The sequence below is a fragment of the Hippopotamus amphibius genome, chromosome 3, assembly GCF_030028045.1.
Source record: "Hippopotamus amphibius kiboko isolate mHipAmp2 chromosome 3, mHipAmp2.hap2, whole genome shotgun sequence".
Taxonomy (NCBI): Eukaryota; Metazoa; Chordata; class Mammalia; order Artiodactyla; family Hippopotamidae; genus Hippopotamus; species Hippopotamus amphibius.
The window spans coordinates 53,746,386-53,773,682 of NC_080188.1; the positions used below are offsets into that span (position 1 = coordinate 53,746,386).

A 27,297-nucleotide genomic window follows, 5' to 3' on the forward strand; every position below is an offset into this window, starting at 1 on the left:
TCTCTGTACAATGAGCACCTGTCCATAAATTATTGTTTCTTATGTGTGCAGAGAGCAGGTCCTAGGGATCATTAACTTACTGAGCTCACTGGGCAGGATGTGGGTCTCATGCCACCATTGTTTTATCGTTTTGGGGCATGTCTTGTGCTTCTTTCATATGGTTTTGTTGCTGAGCAAGCTTGCTTGGTTTTGTGGTTAAGCAAACCTACTTTCTTGAGTAATTATTAATTTACAGGGGTCTCCCATATTTTTTCTACTTACAATCCTCTAGTAGGATTAACTATTTAATCACCTACTTTGTCCCTTTACTCTGTCCCTGTCACTTCAACTATGTAGGATTTTTCTCTCTCCTTAAACAGAAATAGAGCTTTATCTCTTTTACAGAATTTAAGTAATTATCCTTTGTATTATACTAATTTGTATAGTTTTCTCATTTCAGTTGTAAACTCCTTAAAGTCAGAGACTAAATAATTTAAGAGAATATTTATTGAATTCTTCTTTTATGAAGCACTCTGCTTAGCACAGGATATATTAAGGAGAAAATCTCCTATTCTCCAGGAGTACCCACACTAGATGGGACAACAGACAGCGTTTGCTACTGTATGACAGTGCTGTGCTATATAGGTCCAGGGAGCACTCAGGAGGAGCATTCTTCTCAAACTTGGAATGGAAAGGTCAAGAAAGCTTTCCAGAAGTGATGTGTAGTGTGAGATCTGAAATTTGGGCTCAAATTAACCAAGTCAAGACAGGATAGGAGGAGAAGGGATGGAGGCAGGATGTACTCATCTAAGAACACATACAAAGTCCTGAGGTATAGGGAAATAAATTTTCCTGGATTTCTCAGTGCTCCTGTAAAAAGCCCTGGCCTCCTGAGATACAGAGATATATGTGGTATAAAGACAGAGAATGTTGGCCTTTGCTTTCCCTAGAAACACTTTGCTTTTCATATACTATGAGGATCAGATCTGTAACCATTTGTCCAATGAACTGCTCTGACCAAAAAGGACAATAAAATTTCTCTTATCTTCCTGTGGAGGACAAATGGTATTAGTCCAAGCTAGACCCCTAGGTTAAGCTCTTTGTTGTTTTCCCAACAATTCCCAGTTCTCCAATCCTCTGATACCAACTGGGTGTCCTACAATTCAATTCAATTCAGACTAACTGGCCAGAGCTAACACAGACCCTGTAAGTTAAGTATTCAGTCCCATTAGACTGTCCCTACCTCACATGCCAGCCATAAATGGGGTCTCCAGGTTAACTGCACTTTGCCTGACTGATCAAAGATTCAGGGGTTCCCATGACCCTCCCTCAGGTTTGATAATTCTCTAGAATGATTCACAGAACTCAAGAAGGAACTGCGCTTATGTTTGCAACTTATTATAAAAGATAAAATGAACCATCAGATGCAGAGGTACATAGGGCAAGGTTCAGAAGTGTCCCAAACACAGGTACTCTTGTCCCCATGGAGTCAAAGTACACCACCCTCCTGACACATCAATATGTTCAACAACCCAGAAGTGCTGTGAGTCTTGTTCAAGAGTTTATCAAGGCTTCACTGAACAGGCATGATTGATCAAATCATTGGCCATTGGTATTTGAACTCTGTCTCCAGCCTCCCTCTTCTCTCCTGAGATTAGGTGGTGGGACTGAAAGTTTTAATGGGTGCTCAGTGCCTTCCTTGAAACTATCTGAGGATCCACCTGAGTCAATTTATTAGCATAAACTCAGATATGGTAGAAAAGGACTCCTTATACATACCAAAAGACACTCCTGTCACTCAGAACTTTCCAAGGACTTCTGAGGTTCTGTGCCAGGAACCAGGGGCAAAGATTTTATATATATATATGTATATATCATATATGATATATGTATGTATGTATAAAATCTATATATATATCTCTCTCACAAGTTCCCAAGGTGTCAGAAAGACTGGAGCACTATCTCCCTAGGTGTTGACTTTTTAAAGAAAATAAGACTTGGAAGCATGGAAACATCAATACATCATAAAAGCTGGACACACATGGGGCCTCTCTGGCACTGGAACTATTTTATTTACATTCCAAAAAGTTAGTATGAGAGCCCACAATCCTTCCCATCCTGTCTCCAGTGAGCAAATGTTTTTTCCCCCTCTTTTCATGAAGTGGCGGGGGGAGGTGCCTGCCTCTTTTCCCTGTATGTAAGCGGAGAAAATCCATTTTCCCCCATTCCTCACTTGTGATACAGACTTTGAGGCTTTTGTGCATAGGGCATTTGACCTGGCTTTTATTGCGTCATTCGAGTAACAGTTGGGATGTGGGGAACCACACTATCAGTATTTGCTTTTTATGTGAATAATGATAATCTGTCTTTGATCTAAACACCCTGTATTTACATTCAGGATAAAATTAATAAAGATAAATATTAAAAATTCAACAGAGAGAAAAAGAGACCATGCCCCATTCCTGTAACTGTAGGGGGATAGTACTTGATTTCACCCAGGAAGAATGTGTTGTGAAAGAAGACAAGAGGACTGCGATTGACTTATCCATCTATCATATAAGAAACTCTATCATATGAGATAGGCAGACAAACAGAAACCCAAGAAAGGTACAGAGAAGGGGTAGCCAGAGACATAAGTGTAGACTGGAGAGATGGTGTCATGGGAGCCATGAGAGATTATTTCAAGAGGAAGTGGTCAATAGTATCAAATGCATCTGGTAAAATAACTGAAGAGAATGCACAGGGTATTATATTCACATTTGAATCTTTGGCAGCATCTGAACAGTGTTGTTCATATGGTAGGAAATGATATATTTGTTGAACTGAAGTATAGAGAACAAGACTGAAAGTATGAACATCTGAACTTTGTTACTGACACTATTGTTAAGCAGATACTATATTCCATATTGTAGGAATTTAAATCTTCCCTGTGACTTCTGAGTGTAGCTTCTATATAGAAAGTTTTTATAGTTTTCCTCACTTAAAGTATTGTGAGCATCTTCCCTATCGTTGTATATTGTTCCAAAAATGATTATTAATGACTGCAAAATAATCCCTTATTTGGATGTACAATGATTTATTTGGCCATTCTCTTAGGCATTTAGACAGTTTTTAGTTTTTCAGTACTATAATAACTTTTCCCCCTAACTATGCTTTTAGGTAACTTTTTAGCCACACAATTTCCTTGGGCTAGGTTCCTAAAATAGCATTGTATATTTCTGGTTTTTACTCAGTTATATAGCTGATTTTCATAAAAGTTGAAGAATGCTTGTAAACTGTAGTACCTTGGCGGAAAAATTCAAAGTGGCATAAAAAAGGCACAAAAATAAGTGTTTTAAAAATTGTTAGAGAATGAGATGAGAAGTAAATCTAGCAGAGAATATAGTTGCTGGGAGGACCAGATAGATATGAGCTTCAGATTCGAAGCATCAGTGACTCATTCTTTACCCAGTATCCAGAGACTAGACTAGCTACATAACTGGTGGGGCCCCAGTGCAAAATGAAAATGCAGAGTGCCTTGTTCAAAAATTATTAAGACTTTTAAAATGGCAATAGCAGGTCATTAAACCAAGTGCGAGGTCCTTCTGAGCAGAGGATCTTGAGGGACTGCATACATCACACCTGTGATGCTGCCCCTGCCCAGAAGTGATGGGTTCCCCAAAAAAGGTGGGGCAATTAAAATGTCCAGAAGACTGAGGGAAGTACCCAAATGTCACTGTTTTAATTTATAGGATAATAGAGCAGTCACATGGAGTGGAGCCCCAACTTTCAGGGTCCCTTCTAGACTTTATTGCCTAGGTACTATATGCTAGGCATACCTACAGTGCCTCTTGGGCAAGGCACTCAACTGCTGTAAACTCTTTAGAAATAGCAGAGACTAGACTATCTCTAAAAAACCTGCAATGCTCTGATCCCTCAATCTGGATTGTGAGTATCTGGGGGAAGGGACTCGGTTTATTTTTTTAAACTTACTACCCATAGGAACCAGGATGGTAAATTTTATGTGTCAACCTGGCTGAGCTATGGTGCCTAGATATTTAGTCAAACATTTTTCTGTATGTTTTCATGAGGATGTTTTTGGATGAGAATAACATTTAAAACAGTGAACTTTGAGGAAAGCAAATTGCCCTCCATAATGTGGGTGGGCCTTGACCAGTCATTTGAATGCCTAATAGAACAAAAAACTGACCTCCTCCAAGTGAGAAGGAATCCTGCCAGCAAATGACTTCAGACTTGAACTGCAGTGGCTCTTTCCTGGGTCACCAGCCTGCTGGCCTGCCGTGCAGATTGTGGACTTGCCAGCCTCTGTAATCCCATGAGCCAATTCTTTAAAATAAATCATAAATATCTGGATTTATTCAGCATCCACTAGGCGTTATGTTCCTGCAGGAACATATTTATTCCACAAATATTTGTTTAAATGATGAATCAACCAGACATTTCACTCTATATGCAGTGTTCATTTTACAGATTTACATCTTTTAAAGTAATTCTACATTCATCTTACTATTTGATCTTTAGAACAATTTTTATCTCTCTACTATATTTCATCTGATTTTGGAGCTGAGTCCTAGAGCAGTCTTAGATTTTTAAAAACTATTATTTGACTCCCAAAATGGATGTTAAATTTGTGAAAGTGAAACACAAAAGACCCTGAATAGCCAAAGCAATCTTGAGAAAGAAAAATGGAGCTGGAGGAATCAGGCTCCCCAAACTTAAAACTATACTACAGAGTTCTAGTAATCAAGACAGTATGGTACTGGCACAAAAACAGAGATATAGATCAATGGTTCAGGATAGAAAGCCCAGAGATAAACCCATGCACCTATGGTCACCTAATCTATGACAAAGGAGGCAAGAATATACAATGGAGAAAAGAGAGCCTCTTCAATAAGTGGTGCTGGGAAAACTGGACAGCTACATGTAACAATGAAATTAGGACACTACCTAACACCATACACAAACATAAACTCAAAATGGTTTAAAGACTTAAATGTAAGACCAGACACTATAAAACTCTTATAGGAAAACATAGGAAAAATACTCTTTGACATAAACCACAGCAAGATCTTTTTTGACCCACCTCCTAGAGTAATAAAAATAAAAACAAAGTAAACAAATGGGACCTAATTAAATTTAAAAGCTTTTGCACAGCAAAGGAAACCATAAAGAAGAAGAAAAGACAATCCTCAGAATGGGAGAAAAATATTTGCAAATGAAGCAATGGATAAAGGATTAATCTCTAAAATATACAAATGGCTCACAGAGTTTAATATCAGAAAAACAAACAACCCAATCAAAAAATGGGCAGAAGACCTAAATAGCCCTCTCTCCAAAGAAGACATGCAAATGGCCAAGAGAGGCAAGAGGAGGCACATTATTAGAGAAATGCAAATCAAAACTGGCATGAGGTATCCCCTCACACCAGTCAGAATGGCCATCATCGAAAAAAAATCTGTGAATAATAAATGCTGGAGAGGGTGTGGAGAAAAAGGAAACCTCTTACACTGTTGATGGGAATGTAAATTGATACAGCCACTATGGAGAACAGTATGGAGGTTCCTTAAAAAAACTAAAAATAGAACTACCATGTGACCCAGCAATCCCACTACTGGGCATATACCCTGAGAAAACCATAATTCAAAAAGACACATGCACCCCAATGTTCATTGCAGCACTATTTACAATAGCCAGGTCATGGAAACAACCTAAATGTCCAATGACAGATGAATGTGGATAAAGAAGATGGTATGTATATGCATGGAAAATTAGCCATAAAAAGGAACAAAATTGAGTCATTTGTAGAGATGTGGATGGACCTAGAGACTGTCATACAGAGTGAAGTGAGTCAAAGAGAAAAACAAATGTCATATATTAATGCATATATGTGGAATCTAGAAAAATGGTACAGATAAACCTATTTCCAGGGCAGGAATAGAGACGCAGATGTAGAGAAAGGACATGTGGACACAGTGGGTGTGGGGGGGGGGGAGATGAACTGGGAGATTAGGATTGACATATGTACACTACCATATGTGAAATAGATAGCTAGTAGGAACCTGCTATAAAGCACAGAAAGCTCAGCTTGGCGCTTTGTGAGGACCCAGATGGGTGGAATGCAGGGGAAGGGAGGGGATGGGAGGAAGTTGCAAGAAGGAGGGGATATAGGTATACATATAGCTGATTCACTTCATTGTACAGCAGAAACTAACACAACATTGTAAAGCAATTGTACTTCAATAAAATTTTTTTAATAAAATAAAAATAATTAAAAAAATAAAAATAAAATTGTATAAGTGACTTTGGAGCTTAAATAGTAAAATCAATAACTGTAATGCTTCAGGCCTTGAAACTATTTTATGTGAAGTTGGTGTTCTTTATGAAAGTTATAATTGACAATAAAGTGATTATAAAATGATAGCTGCTAAGAAATATGAGAATAAGAAAAATTATGAAAGACTTCCGTGTTTCTCAGCCGTACTGGTGGAACTGCGTTCTCATTGCCTACTGCAGCAAATTCAACAAAAAACTTCAACATTGGCTTTTCCTTCTCCTCCATCTCACTCTCCCTGATCTCTTATACCTGCTTCCTGTGATCACCTCCCAAATAAACTGCTGGACCCCAAGTTATTGTCTCAGGCTTTGCTCTAGATGACCCCAACATCTCATACTTAAGCATAGGAAGGGGTTGAACGCAACACACTAGTGGTTCTATATCCTGTTTCTAGACTTTCTAATCAAAAGCTAATTGTTACCGTACTTGGTATAGAGGACCTGAATTGGTAATTCTCTTAACTCTGGCTGGGGGAGTAAATTTGTAAATTTGGCTTGAGAAAATGACATTTTTGTACAAATTGTATTTACATAGGTTTAGCTATCAATGTTTGTCCTTTAAGATGTTTGAATTCTTAGGGAGCTTGATCTACTAAATTTGTGTGTGATTTATTAGATGTATAAGAATTTTTTTTAAGTGTGTTCAGGAAGAATATATTAAATATGCAAATTTGCCTTATTAATTTTGGAATGCTGCAGAATCATTATCTGATTCTAAACTAGCCTTGTTATTGTCCTTTGAAAGGTCTGTGGGAATTGAAATAAATATGTAACTTGGATTTAATAAAGTAACCTAAGAACCAATTAAAAAACTAGTGGACTATCATCAAATATATAAAAATAAGGAACAAATTTAACTTAAAGGTGTTATAAAAACTTACAGCATTTAATGACAATAATAGGGAAGATTTTTTAAAAATACTGTTAAATATTTAAGTATCTAAATTGCTCTAGGGCTTTCTAACCCATAAATCTATAGAATTGAGAATGATATAAAATTAGAAAAGGAGAAGCCAGGAGTACCTTATCCTTGAAAAAAAAAAAACAACACAAATCTCTGATCCAGAAATGGAGTGAGTACGGGAATATTCACACTATGTTTTTCTAAGGCATACAGTACATAAGTTGGTCTACACATCATTGGTAACATTTTCTTCTACAGCTGAAATTATTTATTCTGTTACCATTTAATTTTGAATACTATTGCTTTGATTTTGCATTGCATTATCAGATAAAATGGGTATTTATGTTAGTTTTGTTGGTCATCAAAATTCTGGTTAGAAGGATAACTAAAAGACTTATAAACATGAGGTGTTTCAGTAGGTTGATGAGACACATCAGAAGTTTTAAAAAGCAAAATGGGTACAATTACAGAATTGACAAGCCCCGAACATACAAGTTTCACAGCAGGACTTGGTAATTCCATTATCATGGAGATGAGGTGAATCACAAGGGCCAAACTAAAAGACAGAAGTAATTTTGAGCCAATATAATTGTAAGTTGCAGAAAATAAATATATTTGATTGATTAAGTAAATTAAATGAAAGCATGTGGGCCCAAAAAGTCTCACTGACGTGACAGGCAAGCAGTTCCTCTAAATAAGCTTAAGAAAACCTATTTATTAATATTGCATTTAACATTCATTAATATACAACTGAGAGCATTCCTTTCTTCACATAACTATGCCCCTGTTCTTCACACAAGCACCCACCACAGTAAAAGCTTTCTAGTGATAATTTTTAAAAAAACTTTTTGAAGATAGCATGCAATACTTTTTGAGGTTTGAAACATCACTCAGTTTTCATGTATATTCAAAATCAAACTACTTAAGCTAGTTTCAAATTTGAACATTCTTCTCAGTCATTAAGGAAACATCTGAACGGCTGCTGTGTACCAGACCTTTTGCTAAGCATAGGGAATACAAAGATGATTGAAATATTGAACTTCTTTCTTATAAGCTTAGAGTCAAGTTACAAAGACATATGGACACAATGTAGATGTATCATAAGTGCCACAGTAAATGTCCAAACTGCTATAGGAGCAAAGAAATATGACTAAAGCTACTTGAATGATAGGGGAGGTATTGAAACTGCCGTTTGAGCTGGGTCTTAATAAACATAAAAGTTTGCCACATAGAGAGAGGAGAGTTAGAAGAGTCCAGTTGGAGAGCAGAAGGAGCAGCACCAAAGTTATCAGAGCAAAAGGTAAAGGAGGTTGTCCAGACTGCTCAAACAACGCGTGGGTGGGAGAACAGAATTCATGGGGAAAGTAACAAGAACTGAGGCTGAAGAACACAGCAGGTGCCAGGTTATGGAGGACTTTATATGCTATAGGAAATGGAGAGCCATTTTAATTTTTAAGCAAATTTGAGCAAAATTTAAAATTTAAGGATTTTAAGCAAAGTCGGGGAGAACAATTAGGAAATTATTACAATAATACAAGTAAAAAATTGGGCCTTGAATTTATTAAGTGGCAGAAGGGGCCAGGAAAAGAAAAATAGGACCAAACATTGATCATGATTGAATCTACATGATGAGGGAGGAAATCATGTTTGTGCCTGATGATCTCTTTTCTTCGATGTCAGCTCTTGGTGTGGGGGAGGCTGAAAGGACAAACAAAGGTAGGAGGTGTCAACAAAGTGGCGAAGGAAACAAGGGATCTGTAGGCTTAAGCTTTATTGAAAGAATAATCATGCAATATTGAGGTTATAAAAATTACTTTATTTCAATGTGAAAATATAAAAATCACTTACATATAAAATTTAAGGATATTAAAGCATCCAAACTTTAAGTTCCAGCTTTAGCTCCTTATAAATGTACTTAATTGAGACAATATTCCTAGCAGGCATAAATATAAGAATTATATTCCTAAGAATTAAGACATAGGAGAAAATAATAGATTCTGTTACTGATAGAAGCACAGAACTGTAGTGGTCAGTGTCATAGACTTCCCAACACCCTCTCCATTCCAAAAGATTATTAGGAGACAAGTGGAGGAATCTCACTGATGTTGGCAGAGATTGGGGAGAATGGCCATGAGACGCATTCCTGACCAATATGACAGGAGGAGACGTGAGGAGAGCTTTGCTGAGGGAACCTCTGGGAAAGTGTCCTTCAGAAGTCTATGAAGGGGAATTCCCTGGCGGTCCAGTAGGAACTGCACTTTCACAGCCTGGGCCCAAGTTCGATCCCTGGTCGGGGAACTAAGATCCTGCAAGCTGCATGGCACAGCCAAAAGAAAAGTCTGTGAAGGAGACAAAAAATCGCTCATCTTCTTTTCTTTGGCTGCTGCCAGGTCTGAATGGGCCCATGGAATTGCGACAGCCATTGTGCCACCAGACTGAGAGTGAAGCCGGTACTAAAGGTGACAGAGCAGACAGATGGAAGGAACCTCGTTCCTCGGTGACACACTGAGCGGTGGAGCTCACCCTACTTGAACTTCTCGTTATGTGGGATTATAAATGTCTGGTGGTTTAAACCCCTGGAATCAGGGTTTTCTATTACTTGCAGCCAACTGAAACAAGAATTTAAGGTAGGTTAAAGATAAACAGTAACAGATGGTTATAATGTATTGAATTAAATTTTCTCCTCTTGGGAAATCAATTTCACTTACAGTCATTTTTTAAAATTTCATTTGAAGTTTACATAATTCCTTCCCTCTGAATTGCCATTAATCATTTTTTATGTTTTTTATACTACCACATCTAACCCTCTGTCCCCTCACACGGTATTGCTGACAAAGACAGACAGAACAGACGGAAAAGAAAGCAGCAGTTTAATTGAGCTCTCTGTTAAGCTGCAAAGAGATTGTCTCTCTTTTATATACGATTTGAAGGTTGTGGTAGTAAACTTTTTCTGACGGCAGCTCATAGAGACAACATATGCAGGAAAGAATCTGACAATCTTCTAATAACTTTTTTTTTTTAAAATAAAAACAAACACTTTCTTAAAACTAATAATATATCCTTCACTTACTTGCCTCCTGGCTGTATTTGGGAGTATTTATATACATTTTTAATAATCTTAAATAAAAATAGTACATGCAAAATACAAACATAGTGTCTGGCACTAGGTATTACTTTTAGCAGTGGTCTACTTAGAACAAAATACCGTGCTAATCTAGCACTGAGAGTGTCCTAGTGGCCCTAAAGCAGTCACCAGTTGATCTGTAATGCATCTGCTTGCCTTCCTATAGCTTGAGTTTTATTTTCGTCTTATCAATACACTTGAAAAATTCAATCTCCGGCCTGGTGTATGTCTTTCGTTTTCAGATGCAAGCAGTAACCTTGGCATTTCTTATCACAAAAAATCCATATGAGAAAGCTGGCAGGCCCAGGGAACTTCCTGGGCGGAGAGGTTTTTCTGTCAAAGCTGGCAGGGTTTGGTCATCTGCCATCTTCAGAGTTTGACCATTGAGCCGGACAGATCTGCAAAGGGGAAAGGTACGTACAAGTTAGCCAAGTTGTGTGTCTTCCACCTACTCTATAAAAGTGGTGAGATCTTTTTAAGACCAAAAAATTTTTCTGTGGCAGTCTATATTATACAGCTTGTATTTGAACACTATGTCAGATATTTGACCTAGATGATCTTTAAGCTACACTGGTAGAGTTGAGCAGTTGACAGAAACCATATGGCCTGCAAAGCCCCCAAAATTTACTATCTGGCCCTTTACAGAAAATGGAACACACATAATCCATACTAGGCAAGATGATGGAGTTGTAAAAAGGATGATGACACACTTCTGGATTTGTGGCTTTTTTTTTTTTTTTTTTGGATGGTGAGCAATTGAAAACATTTTTATGTAAAGCAAATGTATAGAATGGAATATGAATTTTATGAATTTAACATACAAAATGACAGTCAATTTCCGACTTGTAACTATGTCCATAAACCCACTTACTCCCCTTCGCCCAGGAGGTATGTGTTCATTTTCTTACATTTTTAAGCTGTTTTGGTAGAATGTAGATTGCTGTGGTGAAGCAAAAATGATTTCCTTTAGCTTAACCACAGATTCTAAAAAAAATTATGTTTTCTTTGCATCTCACTGTTGGAATTTAAGATCAAAACTTGAGTCAAAAAATAGAAAAAAAATTAAGGACAAGTGTTATTTCTTATGCATATTATTATTTACATCAAATTAATACATGCTTACAGCAATAAATCTCATATAAACAAGGGCTTATGAAGAAAAGCTTTAGTCTGCTTTTAGTTCTGCTGATGGTTACTTCCATAATTCTAAATATGCTTTTATCTCTTTTATCTTTTTCTTAAATGCTTTTTTATTATTAAACTTTTATATATGAGAAAAGTTTTTTATTGTTGAAAATTTAGATTAATGTCAGAATTTATGTCATGTATATAATACACGTAAAAGTATTATCTATCATCAGCATTATCAGTCAGATAAATATGACAGAAGCAACCTGTTAACTCATCATAACCATTAAGATTTCGATGTATATTTTTTCATCTCTTTTCTATGTATGTTTCTACATACATGTTTTCATTTAGACAAAAATAAGCATGCAGTATATAGTCTCTTAAAACTTGATTCTTTTTCCCTTAACACATTCTAACATTTGCTCACACCTTTAAACATGCATCCACTACATCATTTTAATGGCTGCACAAGATTCTGTTGTATGAGCATATTAGTTTATTTACTTAATTGTCTAATGTTAGACATATGATTGTTTCCAATTTAGCATTATTATGAAGTTTTCATTTTTAAAGCTCTCTCACACTCCATCCTCAGGAAGTATCAGTCAGAAGAAAAACTGGTTTCCTTTTAACCTTGGTTAAATGCCCAGCTCTGGGCTTTGTACCTAAGGATGTAATAAGATAACCATGAAAGTGCTAGAGGCTAATAAGCCCACCTAGCAGTTACACTCAGCCCACATGCACCCAAGCTTTGTCTTAGCGCCTATATCACAGCAGTTCCTGGATGGGGTGGGGAGGAAACACCATGACCATTGTCAGGAAACCACAAACAAAAATAGGCCTTGAAAACATCTCTAAATGGTGGTACTAAGAGCTCGTCTGCATGAAATTGAGGACCATTACAAGGGTACACAAAAAAGTTTCAGAAATGCTTTAAAGAGAGGCCACAGAGCTTAAAAGTAAGTCTGATCATTGTAAATTAATATTGCTTTGGGTTAGGATGATGAAACATGGGCAAGACAATACCTAATCCATTTGGCTGTACTGTTTAATCAACTATAAATATAGCTAAAAGATGCTATCCACATACTGAGTGTAAGCTTAAAGCATGCAGAATATTTCCTCATCAGGCTGGGCAGTGAGGGTAGGATTTTGAGGGTAGTATCTTATTTCATGTTTTTAAGTCAGTAATATGATGCCAAGAAATAGAAGACATGGGCTTCCCTGGTGGTGCAGTGGTTAAGAATCTGCCTGTCAATGCAGCAGACATGAGTTTGATCCCTGGGCAGGGAAGATTCCACATGCCTCGGAGCAACTAAGCCCCTGTGCCACAACTACTGAGCCTGTGCTCTAGAGCCTGCAAGCCACAACTACTGAGCCCATGTGCTGCAACTACTGAAGCCCGAGAGCCTAGAGCCCATGCTCCACAACCAGAGAAGCCACCACAATGAAAAGCCTGTGCAACACAATGAAGAGTAGCCCTGTTCGCCACAACTAGAGAAAGCCTGTGCACAGCAGTGAAGACCCAATGCAGCCAAAATAAATAAATACTAAAATGAATATGTAAAAAAATAAAAAAATTTTTTTAATTTAAAAATTAAAAGAAACAAAAAGAAATAGAAGAGATGCTTGTCAAGTTTCAGATGAAATAGAGCTATAAGGAATTAGCAAGCAACAGATTTGGCAGAATTGGAGATGCTGAGCAAAATTTATCTGAGATAACCATAAAATACTGCTTTTATGTTAACATATATTCACTTCAAATATTTATTAAATACTTACTATGCAGGACCTTCTATGGGCACTATACAAGTTATTCAAATAAGAATAATTTGTTTAAAGGTGATTATTATTTTACCCCCTGAGGTCAGTAGCATGAGCAAGTGTGCAGACTGCACGCACCAAACTTATCTGGGATACTTGTGCAGCATTTTAAAGAGAGAAAAATATACGTAATATATACTCATCAAAGAGAACTTAGGATAATAAAACATTATCCACAATTTCACCAATTTTCCAAGTATAAAGCATGAAATGTGTGATCAAAATGCAACAGGGTCTGATAAACAGCAAAGAGAAGAATCATTGAAGAAATTGGGCATATTTAGCCTGGAAAGGAGACAGTCCAAATGTCCTTCAAATATCTGAGAGTTATTCTGGAGGAAAGGAGGCATTCGGCATTGTTGCAGATTAAGAGTAGCAGACTCAAATGTCCTCAAGGGCCAAGGAAGTTACGTGTGCCGGTGCAGTAGGACAGGCCAAAGACAGCAGGGTCACATAGGGACTAAGGAGAATGGAAGGCTGAATGACAACCCCAGTTCAATTCCATCGAATTGGGAAAACATCCCTGAGTTGCCAGAGCACCCATTTTCAAAGAAAAGCTAGAATTCCATATATTTTAGTAGTTGTCAATTTTTCCAACGTTGACAACGAATTAAAAATAAAAATTAACACACAGTATATGCCAACCTCCCCTACCAGAAAAAGAGAAAAAAACAAATCCTTTAAACCCACTTGTCCACAGGCATGAGGTGTAGTTTCCATCCTCTGCTCTAGAGAACAGAACTAAGAGCAGCAGCTAAAAGGCTTAGAGGCTTACTTTATCCTTGCCACAGAGAGCAGTCGCCAGCAGAGGCTGCGAAATCCAACAGAGCAGGAATCAAACAGAGCTGAAAAGCCTTAGATACCCATCTAGAGTGATCTCTTAAGACACTTCTAACTCTAAAACTATTATTCAATTACTTCAGAAAAGCGTTTCCCTTATCGGCCTCAGACACAAATATGCTAAAAATATCCACTTCGAAAAAGGTCAAAACCCAAATAGAGAAAAGTATCTGTTATCCAAATATGCATTATTTAAAATAGAAAAAAATAAGGTTTAAACGGTAGGAAAATAAGTAAACCATGGCATTTTATAAAACATGCAGTCCATTTAGAAGTCTATGAAGGCTATATATGGAAAGATAGTTGGGAAAACTTGTGGGTTCCCCTTCGCTTTTTCCCATTAGAGGTTGTATGATTACAGTTATAGTAAAATAAAGGATAAGGAAAAAATAAAGGAATGGTACCCAGGGTTAATAATGCTTGTCTGTAGGGGATAGGACTTTAGAGAAAGCATGTTTACGGTACTTTTTCAGGTTCTGATCCTGTGACTGAAAACATCACTCACAGAGCATTTGCAAAGATGGGAGGAGGTGGTAAGATTTTGTAATCTCTTAATTTTTTATGTTCTAATGTGGGAATAGTCATGATGAAAAGAGCTCCTTCCAACACACATTGAATTTTTATTTTTATTTGTTTTTTTGGCCATGTGGCACGGCTTGTGGGATTTTTAGTTCCCCGACCAGGGATTGAACCCATGCCCCCTGCATTGGGAGCACGGAGTCTTAACCACTGGACCATCAGGGAAGTCTTCTTCCAATACATACTGGACAGAAATCTTACAATGTTTGTGCCTAACTCTTCAAGGCTTATAGTCATTCTTGGGGATTCTGTTGAATTATGGGCTTTTATAAGACACATTCAATGACAGGCTTTTAAAATGTATTAGAACGAACCTTAAATAATTCACCTAAAAGGCATATTTCTGACCACTTTTTTTCTTATTCAACCAAAAAAAAAACTACTCTGATACTGTAACATAATCACACCCAGCTCACGCTGTATAATATTTCCACTAACTCCTATGCCTTTATATAGCAATTATATATAGGTATTTTTGTTTTAGTGACTGTGTTTCCAAGAATTATGTCTTTTGGAGCAAATAATCTAAATGCGAAGCAACTATATAAAGTTGCTTTAAAATGAAAATATTTCCCTAAGATAACTGCTAGTTTATGTTCTCATCCTTCTGCTTTGGACTCTCCAAATAAATTACATCTGTATTAGTATATATTCATATATAACTTCCTGAATATTGAGTTGTCACAACTTGAAATAGTTGACTTTTTTTTTCTCCCTATCAACACATGGTATTCTGACACACACCAATAAAATTCACTTTTGGTGAAAGTTTGAAATGAACCAAGAAAATTACTCACTTGGAAAGTAAGCCATCAGGTCCTGAAGGTTTTACGAGGTATTTGTCCACTTGCTTGTCAAATAAGTAATGTGGTAACTGCAAGCGCTTGGTGACGTTATGGAGGTTTAAGGCAAACAGAGTTAAATCTCCTTCTTTATACCTTGGGCTAAAAGCAAATAGATTAACTCAATAAAAATATTTATCTAATTTAAGCAATTAAATAGTTCATTACAAGTACAATCATGGATAATACTGAGTATTAGTATCTATAGTGATGATGGGCCCTCTTTGTATCCTTTCATTTGTGATAACATTAGACTACTGATGTGGTCCTATTTTGAAACCACGATAAAAATATTGCTCTCCACACTACCATTTTCTGGGCTTTAGCACTTTGAGATCTTTGATGCTTTGCCAGGCTGAGTTGTGAGGAGGTCACTCAGCCCATACATGTTCAAACACAGGAAAGTTAAATGGTAAAGAGGAAGTTTTGTGGGTTCATGTGAATTCATGTTATAAACCACATAAACCTGGGCTTTTTCTAAGCTTATGAAAAGACTGAAGCAAATAAGAAGATTAAATCTGCTGACACTTTTTAGAATTTATCCACATAAACCCTTCCCCCACCTATTCCTAATGGCACCCACTCAGCAGAAACAGAATCCCCACTCACTGAAACTGGAAAGTGTGTCGCTTTCGTAGCTAGAATTAGTATTTCAATATTATTCTATTAGGAACATTTTTTTACCCCTAAGGCCAGAGTACTGGACTACAAAAATCTCTATGGCCTCTCAACTCAAGAAACTGGGTTGAAACTTTTGAAAACATGAGTGTTATTGCTGTCATTGGTCTCCTCTTAATTCTTCCTTATTAGATTAATCAGATATGATGCAAAGGGATAAGTATATTCATCTAATTATTCCTTCACGAGTTCATATTCATATTCACCATAGTCATTCACCACTCATAAAATTAGTTTCATGTGCTGACATTTGTACTGTTCTTTAAATTCAGGATATATCTTCATTATGGATTATGATAATTAAATCATTGTACAAATCTTTGCTGGACTGCAAATGCCTACATTTAACCTATTTTTTTTTAAGCTAGACTCTGGTGCCATATCACTATGAGGATGAAAAGAAATAAAGAACAATGACACATCTTAGACCCACTGTATAGATAGACGTTAATAGGGTGTTATAGTCGGAAGCTGTGTGCTTACTAATTAAAACCTGTTGACTGGTAAAAGGTGTGTTACACACTTACTGGTTGATGTTTGTGCAATGAAGATATACTCGAAGTTTGCTTCTGTCTGGACCTTTCACACGTGCCATTAACACACTGGTGCCCACCAGTTTCTTGAACAGAAGAGAGAGCCAGTAATCCTAGTTGTAGTGATTGCAGAGGGGAGGGACAAAAATAGATCTTTACTTACTCTTTAACAAAAACAGTGTCAAGCAAATAGTTATCCTACAAAGAGTGTGACTGTTATCCTAGAGGTATTTTAAAAGGATTCATGTTTTGGTCTGTGTTACCACCATGAATCTGAGGGCCATATCTTGTTTGATGCTTTTTATCACTGGAGGACTACATTTCTACAATTCAGAGGGCTATGCCTGCTAGGAGATAAATCTCAAGAATACAACTTATTGCTCAGAGACAGTATAAATATTCTTTGTTGTCTATCATCCAAGAATTCAAAGCTCAAAGCAAAACTTTTAGATATACACATGTACACACACACACACAAAAGCAAGTTTTAAAAATAAAACTTCTATCTGTGTAAGAGACTAAAACAATTTCCTCTGAAACTTTATATACCCCACTTCCTGCCCAGTAAAGCAATGCCTTAGGCAATGACCATCACTAGCTATCAAAGTCAAAAAAAGAGAGACAACCAGACATTATGTGTCTCTTGATGGAAGCACACATCACCTATGAAGAATTCTTGCAAAACAAAAAAACCCCACAAATCAAGCCTCTGGGTCTAACTACCAGTTTACAGGAAATACGGGGGACAAAGGAACATGCTAAGTGATACCATAGAAATAAATTTAGCAAAATCCAGAATGTGGGAAACACTATATAACAAATTACCTGGTTTCTTTAATTAATCAATTTCAAGGGACGAAAAAAAGAGAGAGAGGGAGAATTTAAAGATTAGCGGACTTCCGAGATGTAATAAATGCAATATATAGACCTTGTTTGGATTCTGATGTGAATAGACCAACTATTAAAAACATTTGAGGGGATTTCCCTGGTGGTGCAATAGTTAAGAATCCGCCTGCCAATGCAGGGGGCACGGGTTTGAGCCCTGGTCCGGAAAGATTCCCACATGCCACAGAGCAACTAAGCCTGTGCGCCAAAACTACTGAGCCCACATGCCACAACTACTGAGCCCATGTGCCACAGCTACTGAAGCCCGCACACCCAGAGGCCATACTGCACAACAAGAGAAGCCACTGCAATGAGAAGCCTGCACAGGCCGAGCGCCGCAACGAAGACTAGCATCTCATCTCCGCAACTAGAGAAAGCCCGTGTGCAGCAACAAAGACTCAACACGGCCAAAAATAAATAAATAAGTAAATAATAAATTTAAAAAAAAATTGAGACAATAAGGAAGATATGAAACACTGACTAAATATTTAATGATATTGAGAAATTATTATTAATATTTTAAAGTATGATAATTATATTTTGTTATGTTTTTACAAAGGCGATACACACTGAAATACTTATGCATAAAATTATATACCTGAGATTTGCTTAGAAGTAATCCAGTAGGTGGGAGGTGAAGAGCGGGTAGGATTATGGATTAAACAAGATTAGGGCTCCATATACTTTTCTCTCTACTTTGAAATTTTTCATAATAAAAAAGTTTTTTTTAAAATCCTATCTATTATCTATCTATTTATCTATGTATATCTATCTATCAATCATCTGTCTATATATCTATCATCTATCTATCTATCTATCTATCTATCTATCTATCTATCTATCTATCATCAAGTCCTTCCTTCTTGAGCTGAGGTAAGGTAGACTCAACAGGCAAGCAGCTTTTGTTTCTCTGCCTAACTACTTCAAAATTTTCACTGGAGACAAGAAGAGAATCAATTAAATGTTTTCAAAGGAGACGTACCATGGTTCCGTGACTGGGGGGTAGAAAGCAAATGGGCTCAGAGCCAGGGTTTGTACAAGATTCCTTAGAGTAGCAATGAGACAGCTGTGTGACCTCCAGCAATTCACACAAGCTCATCTCAATTTGAACTTCATTTGAAAAATGGGTCTAAGATAACCTGCCTTGCCACCTTCCAGGACTGTTATGCAAATTCCCTTGGATCTTGCAGATGTCAAGGGTATCATTTACTCTTGCAAGTTTTTCTAGCTGACTTGTGAACTTTGAGGAGAAAGTATATTTAGCACTTATATGAAGAATTCTTAGGCCAAAAGCTTACATTTGGCTAAGAAACTTTAGATAACATAAATAGCTGGTACTGTTTACAAAGAGTGACAGAATAAGCTGGCTAATTTCTAGACATTGGACTCAAGGCAAATTGTGCAGAAACTACGTATTTCTCTTCCTTGTTTAAGGTCCATTTAAGAAGGGATCAGTAGTAGATTTGGGGTATTTGTCTAATGAAATGATCACATTTGGCTTAACTCATTTTATAAATGACTCACGATATACTTGGGGAAGATAGATTCCATTTTGTGCAAAGACATTTTGCTAAAAATTTTTTTACAGTTATGAACAGTGTGCTCCATGAGCTTGGACCACTATAAATTAAAAGCAATTTTGGGGGGAAATTTATCTACAAACCAACAAAAGCCTAGCTTATATTTTGGCATGTGCTTTTTGCAGATTTTCTTAGCTTTCCCACAATGTTCAAGAAATTCTGTTAGGTATTATTCTTAGAAAATAGATATTCTCAAATGCTATTTTAGACTATAAAAAATCAAGGTCATACTTCTCAGGGCTATATCTATGCTATCCCAATTTTTAGATATACATATCTTCCAGGTGGCATTTTAGATAGAAAGGCTACATTTCCTGATTTAGCACCAGATGTAGTTGGAAATAGGGTGGAAATGAGACTTTATTCATAAATATCTTGAAGATTATTAACAAATTAGCCAATCTTAGGGTGATATTTTGGAACAAACACATGGTACTAGCTTATCTTAAAGTTAAATAAATTATGATTTCATGACAAAAAATTTTGAAAGTTTGGATACTATAGGCAATTTTAACTTTGATTTACTTTGCAAAAATTTGATTCAAGTTTGTCATCTTGGAAAATTGAAGTAATAAAATTTTAAATTACTCCTTTAAAAAAAAAATCCCACACCATTCCCCAAACAACCCACACTGAAAACACTATTTCTGGGTCTCAATTTCATGAGACACAAAAATGTTAGAATGGGTGATCTCTAAGGTTTCTTCCAATTCATCTTTCCATGGTTTGGCTACTTATTGAGCATTGAATTTATTGAAAGAATTGACTATTCATAAAAGGTTAATACATGGGGCCGTTCAGTATACCCTAATCTGCTCACAATAATAGGAAAATAATGGTCACTTACAGGCAAAGGTTCAAAATCCTTATCCACTAAGTGGTAGTTTCCGGCTCCGAAGAACACCTGCCTCATCACCACTTCTATGCCCATTCTGGCCGACAGGCCCAGTTTATCCAGCCACCTGGAACAGAGTGAGGCCAAGCTTTCTTCAGATTTGAAAAACAAAATAACTCAGTTTTAACTATATGCTATTTGATTTATTCCTCCATGTGGGAGGAATTGACAGGAAGCCAGAAAAGTAGTATTAATTATAAATAAGTCATTCAGATGAAATAGAGACTATCCTCCTCTTCACATGTTGTCACCCTTCTGCATGATAACAAATCCTAGAAGACAATGAATATGCCATAGGAGTCCCTATCAGGGTAGGACAACATCTACAAAGTGGAGTAGACAAATGCCCACCACTACAGACAATTATTCTCCATCCTGTGGGATTCACACCCACTCTTTCCACCCCCACCCACTGCCTCCCCACCCACATTCCCATGTGAGGTCTGAAGGAAAGGTTGCTGGTGGTGGGCAGTGCATTTATGGACACTTCCTCCCCACCGGGTTTAGTTAGTGGCAAAACAAACATCTCCATTCTTGTCTCTACTCCTCATGCCCCCTCAAGCATAAAGGATGTGTGCTTTGGTCAGGGCTTATAAGAATAAGAGTAGGAGAGGAACGGGAATAAAGCTCAATGTGGGCATGTAGAACTGTAGATGAAGAGCATTAACCACATTATGGAAGGTAAGTGAACCAGCTGGTTTTAAAGCAATCAGGTTTGTGGTGCTTGGATAAGGGGGTGATGTAGTAAATCTTTAAGTTCATTGGTAGCCCCTCAATGTGACCTCATACTTCCAGGCTCTAAACTTCTTGGGAATCTATGAATAGAGCTGTATGTACTCAGTATCCTTCTCAGAGTCAAGGCTCTTGATGCACTCTTTTACAATGTGCTTCTTTAGAGAAAGGAATCCTTGACATATTTTTGGGCCATAATTAAGGAGCAAAACTTCATTCATACAGTAATTAATTTGTTAAAGATGTCCAACCAACTTTAGTTGTCATTTTCTTGCAAAATCTGGCACAAATTTTGGAGCTCAGCCACAGAAACTGTCTTTGACCAGATTTTTGTCTGACAAGTTATTTCGACCGAACAGAACAACAGGAGAATGCTACCTGGTCCCTGAGACAAGTGCAAGTTCACTCACATAAAGCCAGCTGCAAAGGTGTTGGACAGCAAGGGCGCTCCACCTCCATACGCAGAGCTGGTCTCTCCTAACCAAACCTTCTTGTGGGGTCTGGTCTCCTCAACAGCCTATGAAACAGGAAAGTCTCCATGGTAATTGCGAAGAAGCTGACCAAACATGGTGTTGAAAATTATTCAACATTTAAAACCTTGCATTCCCAGGCCGATCCATTCAATATAGTTGCAAAATATCTTCACAATCATTTAGGTCTTGGGCAATTAACTTTTACTGAAATACTAGGTGTGGAAGGAATGTAAATAATGCCATTTGTATGGACTTTTTTTTTTTAAGCTCTTTATTGGAATATAATTGCTTTACACTCTTGTGCCAGTTTTTGAGGTACACCAAAGTGAATCAGCTGTATTTATACATATATCCCCTGTATGGACTTTGAGAGTTCATTCTACCGAAAGGCTATTGGAAGTATTTTTAATTTCTAATCAACATACATGGGTAAGACCCAATGCTAAGGGGAACCAAAGGTGAATAAGACCTAATGCCTGTTCTCTAAAATTGGAAAAACACGTAAATTTTATATATACCTATAGAATTTAGGGCTAGCTAGACTACAAAATAAGGACTCTGGTTTTACATTAAAAAGAAAAAAACAGACTATTACCTGGAAAATTTTTTGCACAGATAAGATAAAAGTGTCCAATACATCAGGGTTTAGAAAATCTTCTGTGGTAGCAATTCGCCCATTCAAGTAGTAGCTAAAGTATTCAAAAAATATTCAGGAAAAAGTAACAAACTTTACTTTCTGCTTTTAATTGGCGGCCCTTGCCCTCCTTTCTATTTCTTCCCACCCCTGTGCTATTAAAAACAAAACAAAACAAAACAAAACAAAACAAAACAAAACAGAAGTTCTACTAAGAAGAGAACAAGATGGAAGGGGACCAGTTATTCTGTCTTGAGAACAAGTGCAGGTATTTGTGGGTTGCCCATTCTTTGGTAAGCATATTAGTTTTAGCTACTTATCTGTTCCATGACTTAAATGATAGTGTGCCTTGATCTTGTAGAAACCACCACATTACTTAAAGTAAGTTTAAATTTTTGTTTTATTAATATTAAAATCCTAGTACAATGCTGCTTGAGATACCATTTGTTTCTTATCTGAACTATAAAGTCAATTAGCAGTTAAATGAAAACAATTTTTTGAAAACTAGGTAATAAGTAAAGCTAGCTTTACTTTCTCAGTATTAATAGTAGGAGACATACTTACTGATGCCATGTAACTGAATCAATCACTTCTCCCCCAGTCTTTAGGAAACTAGAAAAAAAAAATCTATTATGTTATCACTTAATCCTTATATGAACAATACATGCACAAGAGTTGTTTTCCGTAGAAATGGGCTGGTTACTACTTTAGGATAAGGCAACACAAACTCCCTAATTCTGATACAAATTTTATCACTGGTGCCATTTGCTCCAAGATCTTTGGTATTCTGAGCCAGTCAGTGTTTCCTCTTTTGGTAAACCTTCTAGACAGACAAAAAATTGTTTAATAACAGGTGGTTTATTGAGGACTCTCCACCAAAAAAAAAATATTATCTTTAAGAAAAGTGGTTCTGCTTCCTCTAGCTCTTACCTCTTCAGCATCTTAACAGTCTTTCCTCGAGGCTGGCCAACATCAGGACCATAGAGTTTTGCATTTTTGAAAGCAGACTTTACTAGAAGTTTATGCAACTCAATAAAATCTTCTCCTAACTGCAATCCATCGATGAAAATACCAGCCTTCTTCCGGAAACTGTTAGGTTCTGAAAGACAGCAATTCTCAAAATAATTGCTTACCTAAAAATTTTTTTATTTAAAAGCAAACATAAAAGCATCATATGAAAGCAACAGAGCATTTTTCATACTATAAAAACTTAGAATCCAAAGTCAAGGAAAGTAAAATCTCTAGTTCTAAAGAATATATTCCAGGAAAATAAAAATTTAAGTTATGTAACTGAAGTATGAGGGAATAATAAAACAGCTGGAAATTAATAATGGGGATCTTAAACCAGTGGATATTCAGGAAATAGTCTGTATTCAGTGTTTAATAACCTAATTTACTTTAAAAAAAAAAGTGTGGGGAGAAGACATTTAAAAACCTATTTCGACAATGTAATTAAAAGTCTTACTGCGAATTATAAGTGCAAATTATATGTGCATGTGAGTCTGGAAGTAGCAAAGCTGAAGAGAGGAGAGGGAGGCATGGAAAGTGTGCAATATACTTCCCAAATTACCTTACCCTCCTCCTTCACCCTGGAAACCAGACCTTCCCTTTGCAAAATGGGGCCCAAGGAAGAGAGGCACATGGTGACATCACTCTTTTATCTTACTCTGAAGAGCAGAAGGAGTGGGGGATGGGTAGGGTAGAAAAGTAGGGAGCAAGGGATGTACAGAGATGGGTAAGAATGGGTTCAGATGATCTATCCACATAGTTGCTGCAGTAAAGTTGTCCAACATCTAAGATATGGTTGCCTCGACCCTTCCTTCTATTCTGTTTTCAGTGCTTCAACTCGCCAGTTATGCTCAGCAACCCAATCCCAAAATCTGCTGCTAGACTTTATCATAATACAAACTGCTACAGACATGTATCACTTCTTTGCTTGCTTTCTTGTTAGTCTGGCTCCCTACCTCTAGAACAGAAGTCTCAAGAGAGCAGGGACCTCACTCCAGAGCCAGACTGCCTGGGTTCAAATCCTAACTCCTCCAAGATTCCTCTAAATAATAATTGCACAGCATCACACAGCTATTTAGCTAACCTGTTTGTGCCTCTTATGTCATCTATGAAATGAGGGTCATAAGTGTGTCCACCTCAGGGCGATTATAAAGATAAAATAAGCTAATACTTATTAAATGCTCAGAACAGTGCCTGCAATATGGTATGTGCTCATCATATTACTACATCTCACTTCCCATTTTATCTTCAGTTCCATCGGCTGATGTGTGAACAAAGCACTGTAAATATGTTTGAATGAATGTGGCTAATTACTAGCACTTTAGTTAGAATTTATAAGTTCCTTGCAAACAAAGTGAAGAAGGAGATACTCAGGTAGGATTCTATACCATAACTTCTAGCTTGAACCTATCATGAGGGTTGCGATGGGGTTGCAGAGACTAAGTGACAAGTTGAGAACAGAGGAAGGAATGGAAAGGTGAAAGCAAACTGCTAGAGTCCAACCTGCCAAGCATAAGAGGTCTAAGTGACCCTGAAAATCTCAAGGGAACCAGGGAGCTGTGCAAGTGCTCAAATGTAATGTGAACTGGGATTAGCGATAGGTTCTGGGATACATAAGGAGTTTTCTGCCACAAGTAATTCCAAACTTACACTGTTGAGCACTTACACAAATATTCCAGGGCAAAAGGTATACTTGCTATTGTTAAAAAGAAGGTCATAAGTAGGAACAAATAATGCCAAAGGGGAATCTCCTTATTTTTGCACTGTTCTTGGGGCAGGGGCAGGGGAGCACTTACCATTGCCTAGTTCCCAAGAAATGTTATAATTCTTGGAAGAGCAGTAGTCCAGGAGTAACTGAGCATTGGAACTGTTCCAGTGCAACTCTGCAGTTCGTAGTAATGCATTTAGACCAAAGATCAGGTCCAGTCCTGAGCAATTGGCAAAAGTATACAGCATATCCACTGAGCTTCCTAAAAGAAAAATGTTGCCATTTCATGGTTAGGTCAGCACCAGAGTGCCAAAGTGATCAAGGCCCCCAGATTTGCTCCTCATAATAAATTATTATTTCTGCTGTAAAATGGAAGGAATTCCAGTCCTAAAGAGTGCTTATAATTATGAATGTGTCAACAAAATTGGACTGGTAAATTAAAAAATATATACATATATGACTTTATTTGCTTCAGCTCTTGAACCAAGTCCTATGGAAGGTGCCAGAGGCTTTGGTCTGGCCCTTGGGTTTTGTTCAAGTGACCTCAGGTGAACTGGGGGAACTGCAGTGTACGGCTCAGTGCTCAACACGCACAGGCCAGACTTTTCATTAGTCAACACAAACCCCACTCTTCATAATCTAAATATCTCCACTCACAAACTCAGTCACAAAATAACTTGGTAACTTTGATTATATCTTTAAAAAGCTTTTGAAAAACTCATGTATGTAATTTATTAATTCAGAATAAGTGGAATTTTGCATTAAAAAACTGGCCCAGGGCTCTAGGGCTGTGGTTTCCAAACTCTGTGCCAAGGCACTCTGGGAAGTGAATTCACTGGTACAATTTAGCAAATAAAAATACAGGACATCTAGTTAAATTTGAACTTTAGATAAATAATGAGTAATTTTTAGTGTATGTCATATGCAATGACATACTTGAGAAATACTTACAGTAAAGAAATTATTGTTTATTTGACATTAAAATTTAACCAGGCAACTCACAGGGGCACTGCAGGATCTTTTACATTTGCAAGGGAACACATCAGCATCTGTTGGACATGATGAGAACTGTTACTATTAGGTTGTTTGGACCTAACAGTTTAATTGAAACTCTTAGGTATTTCTTTCAGGCTAGATGTGCTGTGAAAAAAATTACTGAGTCACTAAGGGGTTATTAAAACTTTGGAACTGTTGAACTTAGCTTTTTAACCATTAGCTAGCTAGTGGCAGCAATGTATTTTTGAGTGTTTAAATCAGTTATTATCTGCATAGATCTGGTGATCTTAATGTATATTTAGAGTTATCTATTAAACAGAAATTCACTCTCGAACGCCTGCAGTTAAAAAAAAAAAAACTCTATCTGGCAAAATTATACCCTTTCTCCGTAAAAGTGGCTTTGTTTTGGTTTTGTTTCCAAGTCCTCAGCCTGAACTACTTGGATTACTATAGCAGTGAAACCCTAGGTTTAATATTGCCCATAATGGCTGAGGGGCGGTAATGACACTAGCAAGCTATTTTAGGTGTTTTTGATATTTGCTGTGTCACCCACTTCCACAAAACTGCTGCCTATCATCAAGGAGGTACAGACATTGGGGTCTGAAAAGCTCTCTGAGTCCTAGCCTGTTCCTGGGATCTTAGGGCCACAGTGAAGGACAGCGTGGGCCTCTGGGATTATGGAGTTCTCCCCAAACCTCCACCTTCATTTTTCTATGAGGAAATGACACTCAAAGAAAAAAAGTGCTTTGCCCAATATCACATAGCTATTTGGTGACAGTGCCACATGAATAGAGCCTGTAATAAGGGCCCTGTGACTGTCTTAGTCACAGCTATAATTTAGACATATATTGCTGATCATGTTGTAGAAAGTGTCCTAAATCAGGAATCATAGACCTGAGCTCCAAGCCCCACTCTTCCACTTATAGACTGAATGATCAGGGGTGACCCGTTTACCTGCAGGAGCCCCGGCTACAGATCTACAATCCTGGAACTAGTACCATCATCCATCTACCTCACAAAACCAAGTTGAAATAGCACTTGTGAAAACCTTTCGCAAACCATAAAAAACTCTTACAGATATAAAGCACTATTATTGCCTAGACCCTCTACAAAGATTATGGCATTTTCAAAAAACCTAGAATGTTTGCATTTTTGAGTATTCAGCTCAAACCTTACTCTTCCTCTATTTCCTCATTTTTCCAAAAACACTTTGAATTTAAGTAGCTTGAAATTCTACTATATGCCCTCTATAACAGTAACATCTCCTAGAATAAGGCTGTTTATTGCTGAGTTCAAATCCACTTTTAAAAAAAATTTTATTTATTTATTTATTTATTTTATTGGCTGTGTTGGGTCTTTTCTTGCTGTGTGCAGGCTTTCTTTTAGTTGCGATGAATGGGGGCTACTCTTTGTTGTGGTGCGCAGGCTCCTCGTTGCCATGGTTTCTCTTGTTGCAGAGCACGGGCTCTAGGCGCGTGGGCTTCAGTAGTTGCAGCACATGGGCTCAGTAGTTGTGGCTCACGGGCTCTAAAGCGCAGGCTCAATAGTTGTGGCGCACGGGCTTAGTTGCTCCGTGGCATGTGGGATCTTCCTGAGGCAGAGATCAAACCCGTGTCCCC

At 37.3% G+C, this 27,297-nt stretch overlaps 1 protein-coding gene and 1 long non-coding RNA gene across 2 annotated transcripts in view; one reads left to right on the forward strand and one right to left on the reverse strand.

Annotated features, from left to right (window-relative positions):
- The window catches only part of LOC130848397 (uncharacterized), a 46,486-nt gene that overhangs the window by 4,306 nt on the left and 14,883 nt on the right, over window positions 1-27,297 (forward strand). Inside the window, exons 2-3 of the long non-coding RNA XR_009052617.1 lie at window positions 9,607-9,843; window positions 10,583-10,753. This is a non-coding gene — a long non-coding RNA (uncharacterized LOC130848397). The remainder of the gene's footprint in view (window positions 1-9,606; window positions 9,844-10,582; window positions 10,754-27,297) is intronic.
- Window positions 9,836-27,297, reverse strand: part of HPSE (heparanase) — a 33,232-nt gene continuing 15,770 nt past the window's right edge. The window contains exons 4-12 of the mRNA XM_057726896.1: window positions 24,771-24,944; window positions 22,897-23,065; window positions 22,531-22,578; window positions 21,928-22,021; window positions 21,270-21,376; window positions 20,080-20,194; window positions 16,762-16,880; window positions 15,512-15,658; window positions 9,836-10,738 (exon numbers count right to left, since the gene is read on the reverse strand). Of these exons, the coding sequence (XP_057582879.1) occupies window positions 10,579-10,738; window positions 15,512-15,658; window positions 16,762-16,880; window positions 20,080-20,194; window positions 21,270-21,376; window positions 21,928-22,021; window positions 22,531-22,578; window positions 22,897-23,065; window positions 24,771-24,944 (1,133 nt within the window). The 3' untranslated portion in view covers window positions 9,836-10,578. The remainder of the gene's footprint in view (window positions 10,739-15,511; window positions 15,659-16,761; window positions 16,881-20,079; window positions 20,195-21,269; window positions 21,377-21,927; window positions 22,022-22,530; window positions 22,579-22,896; window positions 23,066-24,770; window positions 24,945-27,297) is intronic.